Below are 25,733 nucleotides of genomic sequence, written 5' to 3'. Positions count from 1 at the left end.
GACGTACCTGGCAATAAGTCTATTGCACAGTCATAGGGACGATGAGAAGGCAGAGAAGCAGCCCGGGACTTACTGAACACTCTCTTCAGGTCATGGTACTCACGGGGCACGTTTGACAGATCCATCTGCTCCTGAAACACAGAACGAGAAACAGCAGAACAAGCAGACACTAGACAAGATTTATGACAGCTCTCACTCCAAGAAAGCACAGTATTATGTCCCCAATTAATGTGAGGTTTGTGCAAAATCAACCAGGGATGTCCCAAGAACACAGGGTGGCGATAGTCTCTGTTAAAAAAAACTCAATAGTTTCGGAATGGTTACCAGAAGTAATGAGTCTTATAGGAGCAGTGGAGTGTGTGATGGTGGGGAGAGAACGACTGCTAAGAGCGTGCACTGCGATAGGAAGAGAAAGGGGAACAACAGGGATTTTCAAACTGTACGCCAGCTTAGAGTCAATAAAATTCCCCTCGTCTCCGGAGTCGATGAGCGCATGACAGTGGTGCATGATAGAGTTAAAAGATAGATTGACTGGCAGCATGGTTGTGTTAGGGGACTTGTCCAGGGTGATTTCACCAGCCAGTAAACTCTTACCCGGCGATGAATTCTTATTCTTGGTAAGACACGAAGCCACAAAATATCCAGCGACTCCACAGTACATGCACAGTCCCTCCATGCGGCGACGACGCCTTTCCTCCGTGGAAAGCAGAAATCTGCCCATCTGCATGGGTCCCGGCTCGGGATCAGATGAGGGGGGGTCAGAAGATGCAACGAAAAGAGATTGCGTGGGAAGAAGTGGAGTGTGCAGTTTCTTGTGAGAACCTCTCTGTTGTAACCGAGTGTCCACTCTGATGGCTAAATCAATAAGCCCATCTAATGTCTTTGGCAGATCCATGACGTAGATTTCATCTTTAATATAATCTGCTAGTCCGTGCAAAAACATGTCCCACTGAGCTTCGGCATTTCATTTACATTCGGCCGCCAGAGTACGAAAGTCAATGGAATATTCAGCAACACTCAATTTATTCTGTCTGAGTTCAGCGAGCTTACGAGCCGCCTCTCTGCCAGAGACCGCTCGGTCAAACACAGTTTTTAACTCCTCTGAGAAAGCTTTAAAGGAGTTACAGCAGGGGAGTTTACGCTCTCAAACAGTGGTACCCCAAAGTGCCGCTTTACCTTTCAGCAAATTGATCGTAAACGCCACCTTACTCTCTTCGTTAGGGAAAGACGAAGGCTGTAGCGTGATGTAAAGTGAACATTTTGCTATAAATGACCGGCACAATTCTGGTTCGCCGGCGTAACATGTTGGTGGTGGAAGACGCAGTTCAGTGGATCTGGGGGTCTCTTCTAGCGCATGAGCTGCTGGTGGAATAGTGGGAGGAGCTTGCTGGACGGCTTCAGTACGAAGCTCAGAACCCAGTCTCTGAACCTGAGTCGTGAGCTCAGAAACTTGCGTGACCAGCGCCTCAATGGCCTGGCTGGTTACTGCCATTTGTTTGTCCTGATGATCTAATCGGGTTGAATTGTGAGCGAGGAAATCTTGGATCTTAGAAACACTTGCTGGGTGCATCTCAAGGTCAGTTCGTTCTGTCACGAAATACAGGGAGACCCAATTGCAAGTAAAAGATATTTATTACTCAGACAGAAAAACAGAAGGATGAACGCAGGCAGATGAACTGTGAGTCAAGCGAACAGCAGGAAATGTAGTAATCGAACAGGGAGCACTGTAGAACAAGATCAGAGAGCCGTCAACAGATAAGGTACAAGAGTCCAAACACAGAGCTCTCCCCACAACACACGACCAGAAACTCAGCGACCGGAACCTGACAGGACACAGACAAACAGATGTGAAAATAACGAACTGACACTGTGAGACAGAAACGCTGAACATATATAGGCGCGGTAATGTGCTGCACCTGTGGTCCGCTGATTACAGCTGACCGGTGCTGCACACGGCAAGGCTGGTGACAGAGTACACGTGACCACCCAGCTGATAATGTAAACACAACTGACAGCAACGCGACTCCAACACAGACACAGAGACACCCAAACACACACACTCATACACGCATATACGCATAACGCACCACACCGCACACACACAAACACACATACACACGCAGACACATCATAGAAGAACAGACAGATCCACAATCGTGGCAGCATCAGCTTGCACACCTGATGCTTGTTGCAATCAATTTAGCATATAAGCACAGGGAAAGCAAGAAGACTCTAACCTTTTTAAGCTGAAGAGACTGATATCTACAGCTAAGGAACAATCATTATGGCAATGCAATATAGCATTTCCGTTCCCCGAGGGTTACTTTGGTAACCAGAGTGTTCCCCTTCGGATGGGGAACTTCAAGTCTATAAGTGGATTTAATCCACGTATGGGGAAATGTCTGGAAAATGCCATAATGACTGAACCTTACCTTCGCCTCTAATGAGAGGATAGCCAGGCATAGAGAGATGCGGTCTTCCAACGTGATCCTCCGTGTGGAATGCGCATGCTCTCCTGGGGGACACGGCTCGCCTTGGCTCTGGTAAGCGAGGGAGATGGCATCCACTATCCAGTAGGCCAACCTCTGTTTCGATACGGCACTTCTCTCCTGCAGCCCGCCATGACAGACTGAGAGCTGCTCATATGATCAAAAGCTCTGAGTGGGGTCCAGATAAATTTGCAGAGTGGGAACTGGACAAAGTAATGGAAGAACTGGGTCTGCCTCCTCCGGGGGCAGCGCTTGCAGGCTCACTACCTGGTCTTCAACGGTGTGGTAGGAACCTTGGGCACATATCCCGGACGGGGTCTCAGGACTAAGTGAGAGTGAGCCGGCCCGAAGGCAGCATATAGACTCCACTTCAGGGTGTAAGCGCGCCTCGTGGAGGGGGCTCTAGCCTGAGTGATGGTATTAACCACCATAATCAGTGGGTTCCCTAAGGCTTCCTCGCATCTAAGGACCACACATGGAGGTTCCAACGAACGGGGCGAGGGTGCCAGATGGTGCCCTGTCCCTGAGAGAGTAGGGCCTCTCACAAAGGCATCTGCCAAGGGAGGGCCATCGCGAGGAGGGAGAGCTCTGACATCCAGGTCTGGTTGGGCCAGAGGAGCGCAACTAGCAAAACCTGCTCCTCGTCCTCCCTGACCTTGCACAGTAACTGCGCAAGCAGGCTCACTGAGGGAAATGCATATTTGCGCATGCCCAGAGGCCAGCTGTGGGCCAGTGCATCCGTGCCGAGAGAGCCCTCGGTCAGGAAAAAGAACAACTGGCAATGAGCTTTCTCGGGGGAAGCAAACAGATCAATCTGGGCTTCTCCGAATCACGCACATATCAGCTGAACAGACTCGGGGTGGAGTCTTCATTCTCCGGAACGTAAAGGCTGCCTTGGGAGCGTGTTGGCTGTACGGTTGAGCTCTCCTGGAATGTGAATGGCGTGCAGTGATTTCAGCCGCCTATGACACCAGAGGAGCAGACGGCGGACGAGCTGAGACATGCAGCGAGGGCGAATACTCCCCATGCGGTTGATATACATCACCGCAGCCGTGCTGTCCATCAGGGCTGGACTGGGGCAAAAAAATCGGCCCTGGCATTTTGGGCCAGAGCGGCCCACTACACTCAATCAAAATGCTATCTATCTATGCGCGTCCAATATTTTTATCAACTCATATTCTATAAAACACAAAAGCCATATATATGAAATAAATAAATAAATATAAAACTTTAATCTCAATTTAATTTCTGTTTACTGTCCATAAAGATATTTGTTGAGTTCTAACAAATACACTATTCATTCATTTATTTTTCTTCGCATAAGTCCCTTATTTATCAGGGGTTGCCGCAGTGGAATGAACTGCCAACTATTCCAGTATGTTTTATGCAGCAGATGCCTTTCCAGCCACAACCCAATATTGGAAATCACCCATACACACTCATTCACACACACTCATACACTACAGCCAATTTAGCTTATACAATACACGATTCACTCAGCCTATTCAATAATAAACATAACAAAAACTGCCTGCTAATAATGCATGGCTAAATCTTCAAAGGGAACAATGTACTTTATAACCTCATTCACCTCATTCTGCATGCTGTTTTACTATCTAAACAATGAAAACATAATATAAGTCAAATTTGTTTCATTTTGATATTATGATTAACAGACACTATACAGCCTCGTAAAGCTGCATATTTATATGAGCATCATCTTCACTGCATATTTATAACAAAACAGGGCTTAAATATAACTGTCTCCTTTCATTTCCATTGAAAAGAATGAACTTTACCCTGTCTCTTTTGCAGAATATCAGTTTTAATAATCAATAATGGCCATTGTAACAGTATAACGTACATTAAATTTAAACTATAAAGGTAAGCAATCAGTCAATGTGCAGAATCAGTGTATGTGGTTACATAAATTAATATATTAGCTTATCTTTGCACTCAGCCAAAACAGTTAACTGAGAACAAGTGATTCAAAAGACATAAGAATTGTTAGATTCTAGAGACAACAAGATGAACTCAATAACACGTTTAACAACTGTAGTGAGATGAGATCATCCAGCAGATGAACTGTCTGACATGCACTACACTCTCACCTGGGGTTAATGCTCAGCCGCGCTGAACTAGTAGCTGCAGCTCTTGACAGAGAGTGTGCATGTGTGTGGTCACGTGATTTGCGTTTTTAGCCGTGTGCTAGAATGCTCGTCCTGATTTTGCCAAGTGCTAGTTGTCCTGAGACCAACATATTTTATGATGACCCAGGGACATCATCACTATCAGCCAATCAAACGTTATTATGTCATCATTATGAGCCTCCTGCAGAGTCCGCCAAAAACGCAAATTCAAAAAAGAAAACACACACACACACCCACGCACAGGCAACTGCCATTTTCACCAGTGAAGAGGACAGGTGAAGAGGACAAGTGAAGAGGTGAGATCACCAGTTTTCTTCTATAAGTTTACAGAAGCATTAATGATTGTAAAATTCATATGTGTTTATGGATTTGTCCTTTTTCCAGCGAGGTAAACGAGCAACGTTTAACTTTTGTTTGCATTAAGTTAGCCTAATTAGCCGTCCCTACCTAACGTTAGTTTAGCGTGCTGCTCTTCCGCTACTGTGATTTACTTTCTGGTATTAATTAAAACAAGCTAACAATATTGTTTTGAATATTTAAATCTAGCAAACGTTATTAAACGCAACTAAACTTACCCTCTTGCTAATTTAGCGACCTTTTTTTCTAATAATTCGGTTTTTAGCATGTATTATGTCAATTTCATTTAAAGACACGCCAGAAATGTGGACCAACACAGCACTAACGTTAGTTTAAACACAAGACAGTAGGTTATTTGAGGCGTTAACTACTGTGAATCACTGCAAAAATTCAACTAACGTTAGTGATTTTATTTAATAGTTTTTTCTGTTAAATATGTTAACCTCAGGTCATCATCACTGATTTATTAATATTATTAATATGTTAATCTCAGGTCATCATCGCTGATTTATTAATATTAATAATACGTTTACCTCAGACCATCATCACTTATTTATTATTATTATTATTATTAATACTTTAACCACAGGTCATCATCACTCATTTATTGATATTATTAATAAGTTAATCTCAGGTCATCATCACTCATTTATTGATATTATTAATAAGTTAATCTCAGGTCATCATCACTGATTTATTAATATTATTAATACGTTGCAGGTCATCATCACTGATTGAATAATTAATATGAATATTTTAACCTCAGGTCATCATCACTGATTTATTTATATTATTAATATGTTAACCTCAGGTCATCATCACTGATTTATTTATATTATTTATATTTTAACTTCAGGTCATCATCACTGATTTATTATTATTAGTAATTTGTTAACCCCAGGTTATCATCGCTGATTTATTAATTTTATTAATACAATAACCCCAGGTCATCATCACTGATTTATTATCATTAATATGTTAACCTCAGGTCATAATCACTGATTTATTAATTTTAATAATACGTTAACCTCAGGTCATAATTTATTTATTAATAATATTGATATGTTAACCTCAGGTCATCATTGATTTATTAATATGTTAACCTCAAGTCATCATAGCTGATTTATTAATATTATTAAAACTTTAACCTCAGGTCATAATCACTGATTTATTAATAGTATTAATACGTTAATCACAGGTCACAATCACTGATTTATTAATATTATTGATACGTTAACCTGTGGTTATCATCACTGATTTATTAATATTATTAATACGTTAACCTCAGGTCATCATTGATTTATTAATATTATTAATATGTTAACCACAGGTCATCATCACTGATTTATGTATATAATTAATATGTTGACCTCAGGTCATCACTGATTTATTAATATTATTAACATGTTAACCTCATGTCATCACTGATTTATTAATATAATTAACATGTTAACCTCATGGCCTTAACTGATTTATTAATATTATCAATATGTTTACCTCAGGTCATCATCACGGATTCATTAATATTATTAGTATGTTAACCTCAGGTCATCATCACTGATTTATTAATATTATTAATGTGTTAACCTCAGGTCATCATCACTGATTTATTATTTATAAATTGTTAACCTCAGGTCATCATCACGGATTTATTAATATGTTAACCTCAGGTCATCATCACTGATTTATTAATATTAATAATACGTTAACCAGAGGTCTTAATCACTGATTTTTTTATATTATTAATACGTTAACCTCAGGTCGGCAATTTATTATTATTAATATGTTAACCTCAGGTCATCATCACTGATTTATTAATATTATTAATACATTAACCTCAGGTCATCATCACTGACTGATTAATTAATATTATTATGTTAACCTCAGGTCAACATTGATTTATTAATATTATTAATATGTTAACCTCAGGTCGTCATCACTGATTTATTAATATTATTAATACATTAACCTCAGGTCATCACTGACTGATTAATTAATATTATTATGTTAACCTCAGGTCATCATTGATTTATTAATTTTATTAATATGTTAACCTCAGGTCATCATCACTGATTTATTAATATTATTAATACGTTAACCTCAGGTCGTCAATTTATTAATATTATTAATATGTTAACCTCAGGTCATCATCACTGATTTATTAATATTATTAACACTTTAACCTCAGGTCATAATCACTGATTTATTAATATTATTAATACGTTAATCACAGGTCACAATCACTGATTTATTAATATTATTGATACTTTAACCTCATGTCATCATCACTGATTTATTAATATTATTAATACGTTAACCTAAGGTTATCATCGCTGATTTATTAATAGTATTAATATGTTAACCTCAGGTCATCATTGATTTATTAATATTATTAATATGTTAACCTCAGGTCGTCGATTTATTCATATTATTTATATGTTAACCACAGGTCATCATCACTGATTTATGTATATTATTAATATGTTGACCTCAGGTCATCACTGATTTATTAATATTATTAACATGTTAACCTCATGTCATCACTGATTTATTAATATAATTAACATGTTAACCTCATGGCCTTAACTGATTTATTAATATGTTAACCTCAGGTCATCATCACGGATTCATTAATATTATTAGTATGTTAACCTCAGGTCATCATTGATTTATTAATATTATTAATATGTTAACCTCAGGTCATCATCACTGATTTATTAATATTATTAATATGTTAACCTCAGGTCGTCAATTTATTAATATTATTAATATGTTAACCTCAGGTCATCATCACTGATTTATTAATATTATTAATACGTTAATCACAGGTCACAATCACTGATTTATTAATATTATTGATACTTTAACCTCATGTCATCATCACTGATTTATTAATATTATTAATACGTTAACCTAAGGTTATCATCGCTGATTTATTAATATTATTAATATGTTAACCTCAGGTCATCATTGATTTATTAATATTATTAATATGTTAACCTCAGGTCGTCGATTTATTCATATTATTTATATGTTAACCACAGGTCATCATCACTGATTTATGTATATTATTAATATGTTGACCTCAGGTCATCACTGATTTATTAATATTATTAACATGTTAACCTCATGTCATCACTGATTTATTAATATAATTAACATGTTAACCTCATGGCCTTAACTGATTTATTAATATGTTAACCTCAGGTCATCATCACGGATTCATTAATATTATTAGTATGTTAACCTCAGGTCATCATAGCTGATTTATTAATATTATTAATGTGTTAACCTCAGGTCATCATCACTGATTTATTATTTATAAATTGTTAACCTCAGGTCATCATCACTGATTTATTAATATTATTAATATGTTAACCTCAGGTCATCATCAGTGATTTATTAATATTAATAATATGTTAACCAGAGGTCTTAATCACTGATTTTATTATATTATTAATACGTTAACCTCAGGTCATCAATTTATTAATATTTTTAATATGTTAACCTCAGGTCATCATCACTGATTTATTAATATTATTAATACATTAACCTCAGGTAATTATCACTGACTGATTAATTAATATTATTATGTTAACCTCAGGTCAACATTAATTTATTAATATTATTAATATATTAACCTCAGGTCGTCATCACTGATTTATTAATATTATTAATACATTAACCTCAGGTCATCATCACTGACTGATTAATTAATATTAATATGTTAACCTCAGGTCATCATTGATTTATTAATATTATTAATATATTAACCTCGGGTCATCATCACTGATTTATTAATATCATTAATACGTTAACCAGAGGTCTTAATCACTGATTTATTAATATTATTAATACGTTAACCTCAGGTCATCAATTTATTAGTATTATTAATATGTTAACCTCAGGTCATCATCACTGATTTATTAATATTATTACTACATTAACCTCAGGTCATCATCACTGACTGAATAATTAATATTATTATGTTAACCTCAGGTCATCATTGATTTATTAATATTATTAATATGTTAACCTCAGGTCATCATCACTGATTTATTAATATTATTAATACGTTAACCTCAGGTCGTCAATTTATTAATATTATTAATATGTTAACCTCAGGTCATCATCACTGATTTATTAATATTATTAATACATTAACCTCAGGTCATCATCACTGACTGATTAATTAATATTAATATGTTAACCTCAGGTCATCATTGATTTATTAATATTATTAATATGTTAACCTCAGGTCATTATCACTGATTTATTAATATTATTAATATGTTAACCACAGGTCATCAGCACTGATTTATTTATATTATTACTATGTTGACCTCAGGTCATCACTGATTTATTAATATAATTAACATGTTAACCTCAGGTCATCACTGATTTATTAATATTATTAATATGTTAACCTCAGGTCATCATCGCTGATTTATTAATATTAATAATATGCTAACCTCAGGTCATCATCACTGATTTATTAATATACAGGTCATCATCTCTGATTTATTAATAATGCGTTAACCTCAGGTCATCATCACTGATTTATCAATATTATTAATATGCTAACCTCAGGTCATCATCACTGATTTATTAATATTAATAATATGCTAACCTCAGGTCATCATCACTGATTTATTAATATTAATAATATGCTAACCTCAGGTCATCACTGATTTATTAATATTAATAATATGCTAACCTCAGGTCATCACTGATTTATTAATATTAATAATATGCTAACCTCAGGTCATCATCACTGATTTATTGATAATACGTTAACCTCAGGTCATAATTGTTAATATTGTGGATTTTTACTTTATATTAGCAAATTCGGGTCAGAATTGGTATTTGCTAGATGTTGATTTCATGCATAAATTGTTTTTTTTTCTAGAGAAGGTAAATAAAAGTAAACAACAAAATGCATTCTTTGGAGAGCAAACATTTGTAATATTTTGTATTTGTTTTCTCTATCTTAAAGTTTAAAGTATTTATTTTTTAGGTGTTTTATGGTTGAAAAAGACCAGGCTGAAATCAATGCCATCCGTAAGGTGTTCAACGAGTCAGACAGTCTCCTTTGTTGGTACCATGTAACGCAAGTAAGTACTAAGTTAAGATACTGCTTTTGTTTTTCCTCATTTTATAGATTCATATTCTATTTTTATCAACTGTCATATTAATATATTTTTTTATGTAAATCTCTAACAGGATTACCATTCACATTTTTTCATCTTTAGGGCCCGGTTTTTCAAAAGGTTTAATCCGCATCAAATTGATCTGGATGTAGTAATCCTGTTTTTGCGATCCGTGATCACGTAATCCAGCTTACTTTTTGAGCCAGTTTTTCAAAGCAACATCGGATTGGATCAATCTGATCCGGATAGGAACTTTTCAGGATCACTAAATCTGGATTACCAGTGCTCAATCACAATGTAGATAAATAGATAGGCCTGTGTAAAGAGCAACAAGTAGAATAGCCAGTGTGGGGTAGATATAACTTTATTTTTATTTAAAATGAAAACTAAGAAAATTAAATAAATAATAAAATAATAATAATAAAAACAAGAAAAACCCCACCCCATCCTCTTCCAGCAGTCCGCTCATCTGAGACCTACAACACTGTACATTGAGGATATTTATAATAAGTTTCAAATATAGATGTAGATAAAAAAAAAAGACTTAATGTCAAAAACTCCACAATAATTTCAGACTTCCTCATCTGATGTGGAGAGAGCAGCTTGTCTGAGCGTAGCCTTTAAGAGGCGGATCTGAAGTCTGGCCTTGGTTTGCTGCAGTTTGGAGTCAGTTGTTCCTCTGCCAGATAAAGCTGTGCTTCTGCCCTTTCAGTCTCTTTTTGCAATTGTTGAAAAAGATTTCTAAAATCAGTCATTGCCATTCTTTGCACTTTTTTTTTTTTGGTTATTCTGTAATCATTGCATGCATCACTAATAAATATTCTAAAAACAAAAAAATTTTCCATTGTGATGAATATAGATATCAATTATTGACAATAAAATGTATTGTTTTTGGTAAATTTTGACAGCTGATTGGGGGATTATTTTATGAGGCCAAGCTATTTCTACTTTGCTGTAGGCCTATACTGAAAGGCTGAATACGTTAAAGCCAATAATCACTACAGCCTGATGGATGAACAAATAAAATTAAAACCTTATGAATCAATAGTATATCTCGTAAGATAATGTGTGATCCAAAAATAGTATTATTTAATAAAATTTTTAAGTTTTTATTACATTTTGGGCATGAAATCCACACTAAATCCATCTTTCTGGTGGGATCAGTTTAATCCAGGTTTTTTGGATCAAAGTGATCCAGATCCTACAAAAAAGGTCTGAAAAACCCAAAGTAAAGGTTTGATCCGGATGAAAAACCAAGATTAGATTACGTGATCTAATGCGATTAGGTAATCGGTTTTTTCATTTGAAAAACCCATTTTCAAGATTTGATCCAATCCCTTATCCAAAATCCTAGTGGATTACTTTTGAAAAACCGGGCCCAGTTGCTAATGAATCAGTGGATTGAGCTTAAGCTTATTTCACATTGCAACATGTCACACAACATACTGTAATATTACTTGACATTATCTGGGTATTATTGTGCGTTTATGTCAGTCATCGATGCACTTAAGCAAAAAAAAAAAAAAAAAGTAGCAATAAGCAATAACATATATTGTTTTTACTTTGATTTGAGTACCCCTTAACTTGAAGCTTATAATGCTTGATCCTAATTTCGAATGTGTCATGGAAGTTCTGACCATATTAAATATGTTGTGTTACGTTTTTCCACCATTTATTACACACAGGCAGTAACTTGTTGGCTGTCAATATCTGAATCTGGTGTGAGTGGACCTGAAAAGGCAGATTCAAGAGCGCACATCATACAGTTTATGTCAGAGATGAAATGCTGTTCAAAGGTGTGTTGCTATTTGTTTTATAGTGCTTTCACACCTACACTTCTGTTTCAGAACCTGTCTCATTTGGCCAGTTAGCGCGGTTCGTTTGGCATATGTGAACAAGGCAATTGCGCTCTATTCCACGCCAAAGTAATCGCTCCGAGACCACCTGAGTGAGGTAGTCTCGGCTCGATAGAAACGAACCTTGGAGCGGTTCGATTACAGTGAGAAAGCGATGCGATCCGAGCGCGGTTATATCACAGTGTTTTATGGATATGTAATAGGCATACGGCTATATGAAGAGAGAATTATGAGTAGGGTGGGAAGTTTCACGGGTCTCCGGATGCCCGAAAACAAGTGATGACCTCCCGGTAATCACACGTCTCCCTCCCGGTCCTCAAATAGGCATCGTCGCGCACCCTTCTCACCCCTCCCCACTGCATCTCTCCTCAGACACGTCGCGCGTGCGCGCCTTGTCAACCACCACCAAACCACCACCTCCCCCTGACAGCTGAGCGGAACGCTGCAAAATAAACCCTGACACTCTGACCAATGTGAGGAGAGTTTACTCGCACGTGACTTGTATTAGCTCTTTTGGTCCGATTAGAAACTTTGAAGTGTGAAAGTGAACCGCTTCAAGAGCAAAGAGCAACAATGTAACATTTGTAATCTCTTTTTCGGAACAACTGAATCGATTCACAGGTGTGAAAGCACCCTTATAGTACAATTGTATGTTCTAATGTGTCATTCTACTTTGGTAACAAGCTTGTAACATGCATTTTTAATATGTGAAAAAAATAATGTTAATGACAGCTAATATAAAATGGTAACCCACATACAGTATGAAGAGTTCAGATGCAAAAGCCTCTAAGTCAGGTCTCAAACTGCCGACCCTCAAACCATTTGCGGTCCTGCTTCCTCCTCCAACTACAACTGACATCAAAAATATAATGATATTCGGCCCATCAAAACATATATTTTTGAATCGCTATCATTGTTGTGCTATCACATACTTCTGGTTTTGACTCCCTACCTACTGGACATTTAAAGTTACATTTTAAGTGACAGGGTTACTTTCGATTTCTCTCAGTGTGCGGTCAAGAGTAACACATGCAGATTATTTCCGGGGCTGATTTAAACATTGAAAATTATGTCCGTAAGCGCTCTATTTTTGTAAATTTTCAAGGGTCATTTAATTATACTCAGTTTTATACCCCCTGTACTTTGTTGTACAACCACCTTTTTATGGCTTACACATGTTTGTGTAAATATGATAGTTTTGCTAATATTCGATTCAAATGGTCTTATGAATAGATTTTCCACATATACATATTAAGATTTGGATAAATGTGTATTAGTAAAATTTGACTGTTGGCTTTATTAAACATGTTAAAGCAAATATGAATATGTACATCCTTATCCCCTCTTTATTTTATTTTTACCAAAAAGAATGATATTGAGAAGAACGATTGCCAGCAACGTCAATAAAGTTACCCAAACTACATTCTACTGTCGTACGCTGAAAATTAGCATATTTTCCAGCCTTTATTGTTTATGCTGTTATTTAACTTTAAAGGCAATGAAAAAAACACACCTTACCACAAAAGTTCAATTACAAAACCTACACACAGGAGCTGTAGAAAAAATTCTAATTTTAAGAGAAATTTTCAGATAACACTTGCATCTGGCCTCTTCTCACTCACACACAATTACTCTCCTTCAAAAATGAATTTATGCTGCTTATCAACTGTGTTCAGATATAAACTAGGCTAGGTGTGCAGAGTTTCATAGATTAACTTTACATATTTTACACACATTTGTAAGCATTCCATTTATATTAACAACCTTAATTAATAATTGATACCTTTTTAGGTCAGTTTAAAGTGCATTTCACAGCATGAGCTACATTTTTTTTTTGTTTTATATAAAGATATATTTTAATTCTGTTCTGAATAACATTTCAGATCATAGATCTTACATAGTCCAAAAGGAATTGATTAAATGTATTATAATTTGATTAAATGTGAAACTATGATGCCTTTTTATAATTTATGATAACTTTGCAACTTTTCTTTTTTGTTATAAACATGGATTGTTTGGTGGGTCTGTTTTAGTTACTGCAAATAGTATTATGTTATGTTGGTTTATCCAGTCATAGACCTACAGTGATTTAGACAGTATAAGAACAATAAAGATTCTAAGATTTATCGCACACACTGGGGTATATATCTGTGTGAAGGATTATTTAATGACCTAAAAATCTACAGCAGTTTTTATGCTAACAACATGAAACATGATTTTCCTTGTCAATTTTTACAGGCACAAGAATTTAAGGAAAAGGCTGAAATGTTTCACTGCCAGTTTAGGAACTTCAAATATGTCTGCAAGTACTTCAGGAACAACTTGGAGACAATTGGTCATCTGTGGTCTAACTTTGGAAGATGCTATAAACAGAGACTCTGACACAAACAGGGAGACTGGTCTGAAATACATGATACCCCCATGAAAAACGGAAGTGTTGGCAGGTGTGCTTACCAGTTTAATATTTGATCTGCTATAGTTCGAAATCAGACTGTTATATCTTTTAAGCGTAACGCCTGTTTCACACCGCAAGCGTCAACGGTGCGTGTTTTTTTTGGCGTCCATGTTAACAGATTAGAGCTTTCATACGTCGCTGAAGCAGCAGTGCAGCGATAGTTTCGGCGCTGGGTCTATTTTTGACGCGCTGCTCACGCTCAAAGTGACAGTGCATTGATAATGACCTAAATACATTGAATGACAGTAAAAAGTAACAATTTTACTCAATAAATGCGTCAATAATATCAACTGATTTATATATAGTCAATCAAATGAACTTAAACCATTAAAAACTGCAACAAACCTTTATTTCGGGCCGAACTACAAAACCAATAGTTAGACAATTTTAGTATCAGTTTTCTTGGCGAGGGGAAGTGATTTACGGGAATTGTAGTCCATAGCAAAGTGTATTGTGGGTAGTGTAGTTCGACATGCATGCTGGATGATGTGAACTCGCTGTGTGCTGTGCTGCTCAAGCAGTGGAAGAAAGCTTTATTCGGCTTTGCTTTATGTTCGCTCAAGTTATTTCACCTGGGAGCTGTTTGCACTGTGAACCTGACAACTCGAAAATAAGTAAAAGAAGGGCATGCATTGATCAATTTTATCCATCTCATCCTTTGCACGAGCATGAATTAACGTGCTGTTACTCTGCCGCTGGACATCACTGAAGTGGATCATGTAAAAATATAATTATAACTATACTGTATAGATATTATAACTATAGGCTTACAACATCCTGTCAATCAAAAACCAAATGACATATCACTGGCGATTGTCTTCTGACGTACTCCTCATAGTTTGAGAAGCATACAGTACTGTTTGATCTATAAAATTTGTAAAATAAAGATTTGCAGGTTAAAGAAACAGCATAGGAGGAGGTTGCCGTTGGTCTTGTTGCAGATAAAATGTTTGAAAAGTGTATAGAGAGACATGGGTAACTAGATAGAATAGACAGCGATATGTTGATCTCTGCAGCAGCTGCCGAAGAGCTGCCTGCTGCAGACGCAGCTGGTGTAAAAGGCAAACACCTGTGTGCTGCTACTGCTCGACATACGCGCTGCTCACGCACTGCTTTCGCTTGCAGTGTGAAACAGCCGTAAGGACTTATTATGCGGTTCTGTCGCCATCTTGTGGATAAAAAACGTCAACTGTCGCCGACGAGCTGTCTCTCAGAAATTGTAAATATTTTAAAATAAGCACTATTCTTGCAAATAAACTGCATAGTTGCAATCAAAACAACTACATTCTCGACTAAAAAAAGCCTCAAAAAGATATTTTGTTGTGTCACAGCCATAATATATGTCAAACTGTAGTGTCTGCTGTATGTGGGCGGAGTTATACACAAAGGGTAAAAAGGTAGTACGGATGCTAATATTACTTAAATATATCACGGCTATCAGTCAATTTCGAAATCCAGACAGAACTGTTGTGTGTGTATGTATTTATGTATGTGTGTATATATATATATTTATATTTACTATTTAAAATAGTAAATATATTAAATATTTTATTTATAAATATTTATTTATAATAAATATTTAATAAATATATAAATATAAATAAATATTTACTATTTTCCCAAGTGTATATAACCACTACTGTAAGAAAATGTCAGAATCTGGTACATTCTTTCTGTATTATCTTTGCTTGAACTGACCCAATCTAATCCTGTTTATATGAATTGAACCTGCTCCCGACCAGGTTTGAGCTACCAGAACTGTTGCTATGACAGCGACTCTCGGATCAGTTTTGAAGAACGAAATGATCCTGGATCGTGTCAAATCGTCATTATCCAAATCCAGCTAACTGAGTAATCCATGTACGAAGAACTGACCTCATGTACGAAGAACTAAGAAGAAAACGCAAAGAAAACAAGTTTTTTATTTTATTTTATTTTGTACAGTATATCTGATATCAGTTTAGAACATAACATTTACAATAGAACAACTGTCTAAAATGAAATAAAATTCTAATTGTAAAAACGTAATCTGAGTTTTGTTTTTGTTTACCACCTTAGTTGTGTACTAAGCTTATTTCAGGCAGTCCTCTAGAACGGAAAAGAAAACATCAACTGCGAGAGGTCCCAAGAAATGAGTTGCCAAATCAAAGCATGATTCAGGGCTCAGGTTTTGAACATTTATCTTGTTCAATGCTCCTCCTGAAAAAAAAACAAAAAACAATAATATTACTTGCAATCACGAGTTGCCTGTTATACAAAATTACAAAAGATGCTAGATTTTGATTTTCTAGTTGATAAATTGACTTCTTGATTGAGGGACTAGACAACAGGCTGAAAGGTTTGTACTATGTTAATATTACAATAAAACACATCACGTTTAATAAAACACTATAACATCTCCAAAAACTGCTACTTTTTCATGCCAAAAGAGAGTTTGTGCTGCTGGGCATAGTAAATCTGAAATGGTTTTACACAAAACTAAAATCTAGAAGCTCAATCCTTAAAATGTGTATAAAATTATAGCTTTAAAACGACTTAAAGAGTTCATTAGGTTTTAAAGAGTTAAGGAAGTCTGAACAAAATATTTATTGCTTGTTTTTATGTAAAAAAATAAATAAAAAAATCTATATATATGTATGTATGTGTGTGTGTGTGTGTGTATATATATATATATATATATATATATATATATGTATGTATGTGTGTGTGTGTGTGTGTATATATATATATATATATCTCATATATATATCTCATCAGTGATGATATTAATAAATCCGAGATGATGACCTGAGGTTAACGTACTAATAATATTACAAATTAGTGATGATGACCTGAGGTTAACATATTATTATTAATAAATCAGTGATGAGGACCTGAGGTTAACATATTAATAATATTATTAAATCGACGAGCTGAGGTTAACATATTAATATTAATACATCAGTGATGATGAACTGAGGTTAACATATTATTATTAATAAATTAGTGATGATAACCTGAGGTTAACATATTAATAAATCAGTGATGATGACCTGATGTTAAGATATTAATAATATTAATAAATCAGTGATGACCTGAGGTTAACATATTAATAATGTTAATAAATCTGTGATGACCTGAGGTTAACATATTAATACATCAGTGATGATAAACTGATGTTAACATATTATTATTAATAAATCAGTGATGATGACCTGAGGTTATGATATTAATAATATTAATAAATCAGTGATGACCTGAGGTTAACATATTAATACATCAGTGATGATAAACTGAGGTTAACATATTATTATTAAATCAGTGATGATGACCTGAGGTTAAGATATTAGTAATATTAATAAATCAGTGATGATGACCTGAGGTTAAGATAATATTAATATTAATAAATTGGTGATGATTACCTGAGGTTAAAATGTTAATAATATTAATAAATCAGTGATGATGACCTGAGGTTAACATCTTAATATTTATACATTAGTGATGATAAACTGAGGTTAACATATTATTATTAATAAATCAGTGATGATAACCTGAGTTAACATGTTAATAAATCAGTGATGATGACCTGAGGTTAAGATATTATTAATATTAATAAATTAGTGATGATTACCTGAGGTTAAGATATTAATAATATTAATAAATCAGTGATTATGGTGTATTAATAATATTAAAAAATCAGTGATGATGATCTGAGGTTAACATATTAATAATATTAATAAATCAGTGATGACCTGAGGTTTACATATTAATATTAATACATCAGTGATGATAAACTGAGGTTAACATATTATTATTAATAAATCAGTGATGATGACCTGAGGTTAAGATATTAATAATATTAATAAATCAGTGATGATGACCTGAGGTTAACATATTAATAATATTAATAAATCAGTGATGACCTGAGGTTAACATATTAATACATCAGTGATGATAAACTGAGGTTAACATATTATTATTAAATCAGTGATGATGACCTGATGTTAAGATATTAGTAATATTAATAAATCAGTGATGATGACCTGAGGTTAAGATAATATTAATATTAATAAATTGGTGATGATTACCTGAGGTTAAAATGTTAATAATATTAATAAATAAGTGATGATGACCTGAGGGTAACATCTTAATATTAATACATTAGTGATGATAAACTGAGGTTAACATATTATTATTAATAAATCAGTGATGATAACCTGAGTTAACATGTTAATAAATCAGTGATGATGACCTGAGGTTAAGATATTATTAATATTAATAAATTAGTGATGATTACCTGAGGTTAAGATATTAATAATATTAATAAATCAGTGATTATGATGTATTAATAATATTAATAAATTAGTGATGATGACCTGAGGTTAACATGTTAATAAATCAGTGATGATGACCTGAGTTTAGCAAAATATTACAAAATCAGTGATGATGACCTGAGGTTAACATATTTATATGAATAAATCAGTGATGACGACCTGAGTTTAGCATAATATTAAAAAATCAGTGATGATGACCTGAGATTAAGATATTATTAATATTAATAAATCAGTGATGATGATCTGAGGTTAACATATTAATAATATTAATAAATCAGTGATGATGACCCGAGGTTAACATATTAATAATATTAATAAATCAGGGATGATGACCCGAGGTTAACATATTAATAATATTAATAAATCAGTCATGATGACCTGAGGTTAACATATTAATAATATTAATAAATCAGTGAGGATGACCTGAGGTTAACATATTAATAATATTAATAAATCGATGACCTGAGGTTAACGTATTAATAATATTAATAAATTAGTGATGATGACCTGAGGTTAACATATTATTATTATTAATAAATCAGTGATGATAACCTGAGGTTAACATATTAATAAATCAGTGATGATGACCTGAGGTTAACATATTAAGTATATTAATAAATTAGTGATGATGACCTGAGCTTAACATATTAATAATATTAATAAATCAGTGATGATGACCTGAGGTTAACATGTTAATAATATTAATAAATCAGTGCTAATGACCTGAGGTTAACATATTAATATTAAAAAATCAGTGATGATGACCTGAGGTTAACATATTAAATATATTAATAAATTAGTGATGATGACCTGAGGTTAACATATTAAATATATTAATAAATTAGTGATGATGACCTTAGGTTAACATTTTAATAATATTAATAAATCAGCGATGATGACCTGAGGTTAACATATTATTAATAAATTAGTGATGATGACCTGTGATTAAAGTATTAATGATAATAATAAATCAGCTATGATGACCTAAGGTTAACATATTAATAACATTAATAAATCAATGATGACCTGAGGTTACCGTATTAATAATATTAATAAATCAGTGATGATGACCTGAGGTTAATATTTTATTATTAATAATAAATCAGTGATGATAACCTGAGGTTAACATATTAATAAATCCGTGATGATGACCTGATGTTAAGATATTAATAATATTACTAAATCAGTGATGATGACCTGAGGTTAAGATATTAACAATATTAATAAATTAGCGATGATGACCTGAGGTTAAGATATTAATAACATTAAAAAATCAGCGATGATGGCCTGAGGTTAACAAATTAATAATATTAATAAATCAGTGATGATGACCTGAAGTTAACATATTAATAAATCAGTGATGATGACGTATTAATAATATTAATAAATCAGTGATGATGACCTGAGGTTAACATATTATTAATACATCAGTGATGATGACCTGAGGTTAACATATTAATAATATTAATAAATCAGTGATTATGACCTGAGGTTAACATATTAATAATATTAATTGATCAGTGATGATGACCTAAGGTTAAAATATTAATAATATTAATAAATCAGTGATGATGACCTGAGATTAACATATTTATAATTTTAATAAATCAGTTATGATGACCTGAGGTTAACATATTAATAATAATAATAAATCAGGGATGATGACCCGAGGTTAACATATTAATAATATTAATAAATCAGTGATGATGACCTGAGGTTAACATATTAATAATATTAATAAATCGATGACCTGAGGTTAACGTATTAATAATATTAATAAATTAGTGATGATGACCTGAGGTTAACATAATATTATTATTATTATTAATAAATCAGTGATGATAACCTGAGGTTAACATATTAATAAATCAGTGATGATGACCTGAGGTTAACATATTAAATATATTAATAAATTAGTGATGATGACCTAAGGTTAACATATTAATAATATTAATAAATCAGTGATGATGACCTGAGGTTAACATGTTAATAATATTAATAAATCAGTGCTAATGACCTGAGGTTAACATATTAATATTAAAAAATCAGTGATGATGACCTGAGGTTAACATATTAAATATATTAATAAATTAGTGATGATGACCTGAGGTTAACATATTAAATATATTAATAAATTAGTGAGGATGACCTGAGGTTAACATGTTAATAATATTAATAAATCAGCGATGATGACCTGAGGTTAACATATTATTAATAAATTAGTGATGATGACCTGTGGTTAACATGTTAACATTCATAAATCAGCGATGATAACCTAAGGTTAAAGTATTAATGATAATAATAAATCAGCTATGATGACCTGAGGTTAACATATTAATAATATTAATAAATCAATAATGACCTGAGGTTAATGTATTAATAATATTAATAAATCAGTGATGATGACCTGAGGTTAATATTTTATTATTATTAATAAATCAGTGATGATATTCTGAGGTTAACATATTAATAAATCAGTGATGATGACCTGATGTTAAGATATTAATAATATTAACAAATCAGTGATGATGACCTGAGGTTAAGATATTAACAATATTAATAAATCAGCGATGATGACCTGAGGTTAAGATATTAATAACATAAAAAAATCAGCGATGATGGCCTGGGGTTAACAAATTAATAATATTAATAAATCAGTGATGATGACCTGAGGTTAACATATTAATAAATCAGTGATGATGACGTATTAATAATATTAATAAATCAGTGATGATGACCTGAGGTTAACATATTATTAATACATCAGTGATGATGACCTGAGGTTAACATATTAATAATATTAATTGATCAGTGATGATGACCTGAGGTTAAAATATTTATAATATTAATAAATCAGTGATGATGACCTGAGGTTAACATATTAATAATATTAATAAATCAGTGATGATGACCTGAGGTTAGCATATTAATAATAATAATAAATCAGTGATGATGACCTGAGGTTAGCATATTAATAATAATAATAAATCAGTGATGATGACCTGAGGTTAACATATTAAATATATTAATAAATTAGTGATGATGACCTGAGGTTAACATATTAAATATATTAATAAATCAGTGATGATGACCTGAGGTTAACATATTAAAGAAATTAATAAATTAGTGATGATGACCTAACATATTAATAAATCAGTGATGATGACCTGAGGTTAAAATAGAAATGATATTAATAAACCTGTGATGATGCCAACATATTTAACAGAATAAATTATTAAATCAATAACGTTAGTTGAATTTTTGCAGCGATTCACAGTAGTTAACGCCTCAAATAACCTACTGTCTTGTGTTTAAACTAACGTTAGTGCTGTGTTGGTCCACATTTCTGGCGTGTCTTTAAATGAAATTTACATAATACATGCTAAAAACCGAATTATTAGAAAAAAAGGTCGTTAAATTAGCAAGAGGGTAAGTTTAGTCGCGTTTAATAACGTTTGCTAGATTTAAGTATTCAAAACAATGTTGTTAGCTTGTTTTAATTAATACCAGAAAGTAAATCACAGTAGCGGAAGAGCAGCACGCTAAACTAACGTTAGGTAGGGACGGCTAATTAGGCTAACTTAATGCAAACAAAAGTTAAACGTTGCTCGATTACTTCGCTGGAAAAAAGGACAAATCCATAAACACATATGAATTTTACAATCATTAATGCTTCTGTAAACTTATAGAAGAAAACTGGTGATCTCACCTCTTCACTTGTCCTCTTCACCTGTCCTCTTTACTGGTGAAAATGGCAGTTGCCTGTGCGTGGGTGTGTGTGTGTGTGTTTTCTTTTTTGAATTTGCGTTTTTGGCGGACTCTGCAGGAGGCTCATAATGATGACGTAATAACGTTTGATTGGCTGATAGAAATGATGTCCCTGGGTCATCATAAAATATGTTGGTCTCAGGACAACTAGCACTTGGCAAAATCAGGACGAGCGTGCTAGAATAAACAAAGAACTTTTCAGAACCGCTAAATGAAACGCCGTTGTATTTCCCGCGATTTCTCTGCACCTCCCTTGCGTTTCTTCTCTCTGATTCTTGACTATTTTGACAAACAAACACAGATGACGCACGCTCACACGGAGTCCAAAATAGGGGTTTGTGATTGGGCCAGCCCAATGTCAATACAGAAAAGAACCAATGGGCTGCAGAGTGTCACATGGGCCGGCCCTGTCTGTCCAGGAAAAAAAGCATCTACTCTAAGAGAGTCACAGATCACAGCAGCGTCAATTAATAAGGCAGAAAAAAACGAAAGGCTGCTAAGCCTTTTATGGGCTTGATCAGATCATAAGACGATGATCAGCCCAGCCCAAAAAGTACGTCGGCCCACCGGGAAAGTGCCCGGTATGCCAGATGGCCAGTCCGCCCCTGCTGTCCATCCTGACCAGCACCGGAAAAAAATGGTGGAGAGCGAGGAACAATGCCAACAGCTCTAGGCGATTGACATGGCAATGCAACTGGGTTCCTTTCTACAGGCCCGCAGCTGCATGCCCACAACACAAAGCCCCCCAGCCCGTGCTGGAAGCATCTGTTGAAACAACATGACTGGATGCCTTTCCTAGAGGCACTCTGGCCTGTGGGGTCATTCCAAGTCATTCCAAGGGCTGAGGGTTCATTCAGGGGTGATTCCAAGGGCTGAGGGCGCGGCGACACAGCGCAGTAACAGTTACTCGGTGTGTGCCCGCATGCCATGCAAGTTTGGGGACTCGATTGTGAAGCCAGTGCTGAAGTGGTCTTATATGGAGTAATCCGAGTGGCGTGACAGTGGCTGCGGATGCCATATGAAATAATAATATGAAATATGAAATAATTTCAGTGGGACCACTATTTTGCTGAAGCACCTTGTCTTTATGCATAATCAATTGCTCCTGAGAAAGGGCTAAAATCAGCTAGTCACCGAGATAATTGAGCATGCGGATGCCCGCGAGCCGAAGGGGCGCTAAGGCCCCCTCCGCGAGCTTTGTACTCCCCCTCCGCGGAGTACTTCAGGTCTATCCCTGCAGACCGGTCCTGAGGACGAACGCACTTGAGGATGTGCTTCTGCGTAAGCATTCTGAACAGTAGCTTGTGCAGTAAGCTGAACAAAGTGTGGAGATCTAGGATTGGCCGTGACCCACCACTCTTTTTGGGCTCGATGAAGTATGGGCTGTAAAACCCGCTCTCCATCTCAGCTGGAGGGACCAGCTAGATTGAACTTGGTTGATACCCATGAACTTGGGGGGTCGTTCTGCAAACTGAATCACATAGCCAAGTCTGATTGTGCGTATGAGCCACCGCGAAGGGCTGGCCCACGCTAACCAGGCAGGCAGAGCTCTCACTAATGGACCTACGCTACAATCGCTAATTCACTCTCACCTCGCACCCAAACTCCGGAGGGGGGGCTCGAGGGGTGGGAGAAAGGAGACCGTCCTCCCAGCGCCTGTGAGCCCCTGGCGCAATGCACAGAACGTCATAGCGTAGCGTCCCAGACTGGCAGGGTTCGGGCTGTCACATCCGGGGAAGTGGAAAAGTGCTCTTTCATTGATGTTCGTGTGGCAGTGAAAAGTGACATTGGAAATGGGGCCCTCCAGTGGGGAAAGAGCAAATTCCTCATCTCCAGATGACCTGTCCCAGGGATGCTTTTTGGTCCATTTACCGGACTTAACGGCACTCTGGGCAGGGGGGGCTGCCTGCTTTCGAGGTGCTAGACGCACCTGCTTCGCTGGAGGCGTGTGCAGGGATGGGCAGCTCTCGTAGATGGGCACCTTTGGCGAGGAGCAGCAGATATGGATGGCTCGGCGGGCAGAGCGGGCTTACAGTCCCGCCGATAGATTTCATTACCCATCGCATCAGACTGCTCTCTCACCGCCTTGAATTCATGGGTGAATTCACCGATGGTGTCACCGAACAGGCCAGCTTGGGATATGGGGGAGTCAAGAAAGCGGACTTTGTCAACTTAGCACATATCAGCCAAGATTAGCCAGAGGGATCACTCCTGGATCACTAATTATGACATTAGTCCTCCCCAATGCACACGCAGCGGACTTAGAGGTCCGAAGAACATAGTTGGTTGCGGTGCCGAGCTCACGAAGCAAGCTTAAGTTGGCCCCACCCTCGTGCAGCTGGGCAGCGCCTGCGCTTGTAAGCGCTGGTAGGTGGCCATAGCGTGCAAGGCGGAAGCAGCCTGGCCCGCAGCCTTGTAAGCTCTGGCTCCGAGGGAGTCAGATAACCTACAGGCTTTTGATGGGAGACGAGGTGGACCCCGCAAAGAAGAGGCGCACCATGGACAAAGATTGTTCGCAATGGCGCGCACGACCTGAGGAATCGCTTCATTCCCCCTGGCTGCTCCACCGTCAAGAGTGGTGAGGGCAGAGGGACACGCGCAAAAAAGGTGCCCTCCAAAACTGCGCGAGCCTACTGTGCACCTCCGTGAAGAAGGGGATGAGGGGCTTCGAAGGCTTTGCCCTCTTGTCCTCTACGTAGTACCCATCTAGTTGGTCAGGCCGCGGAGCTGGGGGATAAACCATCTCCAACCCCATGGCCGAAGCAGCCCGGGAAAGCACGTCTAACATGTCAGTTTAAATGAAAAAGCCCACCCTCCGATCCAGCAGTGGACGTCTGGTCCCCGATGTCATCGAACGTCCGGGCTACCATCTGGTTTGACGGATCGCTTACTCCGCTTGAAGCTTGGATGGAGCGTTTGGAGGAGTGGGAGGTCCGCGTTTCCGGACGCGACGGATAATCTCCCATTGGAACCCTCAGACCTGCCCGAGTGCTCGCTGCAGTGCAGGGGACAGCTGGGGTGGATCGCCCTTTTGCAAGGGCTAGCCGGGATCTTAACTGCGCAACAGACATGGCATCGCAATGACGATATGAACTGCCCGCGAGCACCGCATTAACACATTAACACATGCTAGACCCCAAGACATGCAATGCAGTGCTCATGCCAATCATCCGGGGACAGGAAACCACCACATCC

General features: G+C 36.0%; 2 protein-coding genes and 1 long non-coding RNA gene across 3 annotated transcripts in view; 1 reads left to right on the top strand and 2 right to left on the bottom strand.

Moving 5' to 3' along the window:
* LOC147838569 (uncharacterized) overlaps nucleotides 1-25,733 on the bottom strand; it is a 142,783-nt gene that overhangs the window by 21,154 nt on the left and 95,896 nt on the right. The gene's annotated exons all lie outside the window — the stretch shown is intronic.
* Nucleotides 1-25,733, bottom strand: part of LOC141380213 (uncharacterized) — an 89,523-nt gene that overhangs the window by 6,223 nt on the left and 57,567 nt on the right. The gene's annotated exons all lie outside the window — the stretch shown is intronic.
* LOC147838570 (uncharacterized) lies at nucleotides 4,889-16,485 on the top strand. Its single transcript, XM_087304546.1, has 5 exons — nucleotides 4,889-4,935; nucleotides 10,014-10,110; nucleotides 11,832-11,942; nucleotides 14,241-14,446; nucleotides 16,200-16,485. Exons 2-4 carry the CDS (start codon nucleotides 10,021-10,023, stop codon nucleotides 14,382-14,384), a joined length of 345 nt encoding a protein of 114 aa, XP_087160672.1. The 5' UTR covers nucleotides 4,889-4,935; nucleotides 10,014-10,020; the 3' UTR covers nucleotides 14,385-14,446; nucleotides 16,200-16,485.

The sequence above is a fragment of the Danio rerio genome, chromosome 22 (genome assembly GCF_052040795.2).
Source record: "Danio rerio strain M-AB ecotype USA chromosome 22, GRCz13ab, whole genome shotgun sequence".
In the NCBI taxonomy this organism is placed as follows: domain Eukaryota; kingdom Metazoa; phylum Chordata; class Actinopteri; order Cypriniformes; family Danionidae; genus Danio; species Danio rerio.
This window is presented reverse-complemented; position numbering and strand designations above follow the sequence as displayed.

What these genes read in the sequence shown, in the direction of transcription:
- LOC147838570 (XM_087304546.1), top strand. Translation starts at nt 10,021, where the DNA reads ATGGTTGAAAAAGACCAGGCTGAAATCAATGCCATCCGTAAGGTGTTC. An exon ending in GTTGGTACCATGTAACGCAA is followed by an intron (nt 10,111 to 11,831) that starts GTAAGTACTAAG and finishes TATTACACACAG; the next exon opens with GCAGTAACTTGTTGGCTGTC. An exon ending in AGATGAAATGCTGTTCAAAG is followed by an intron (nt 11,943 to 14,240) that starts GTGTGTTGCTAT and finishes CAATTTTTACAG; the next exon opens with GCACAAGAATTTAAGGAAAA.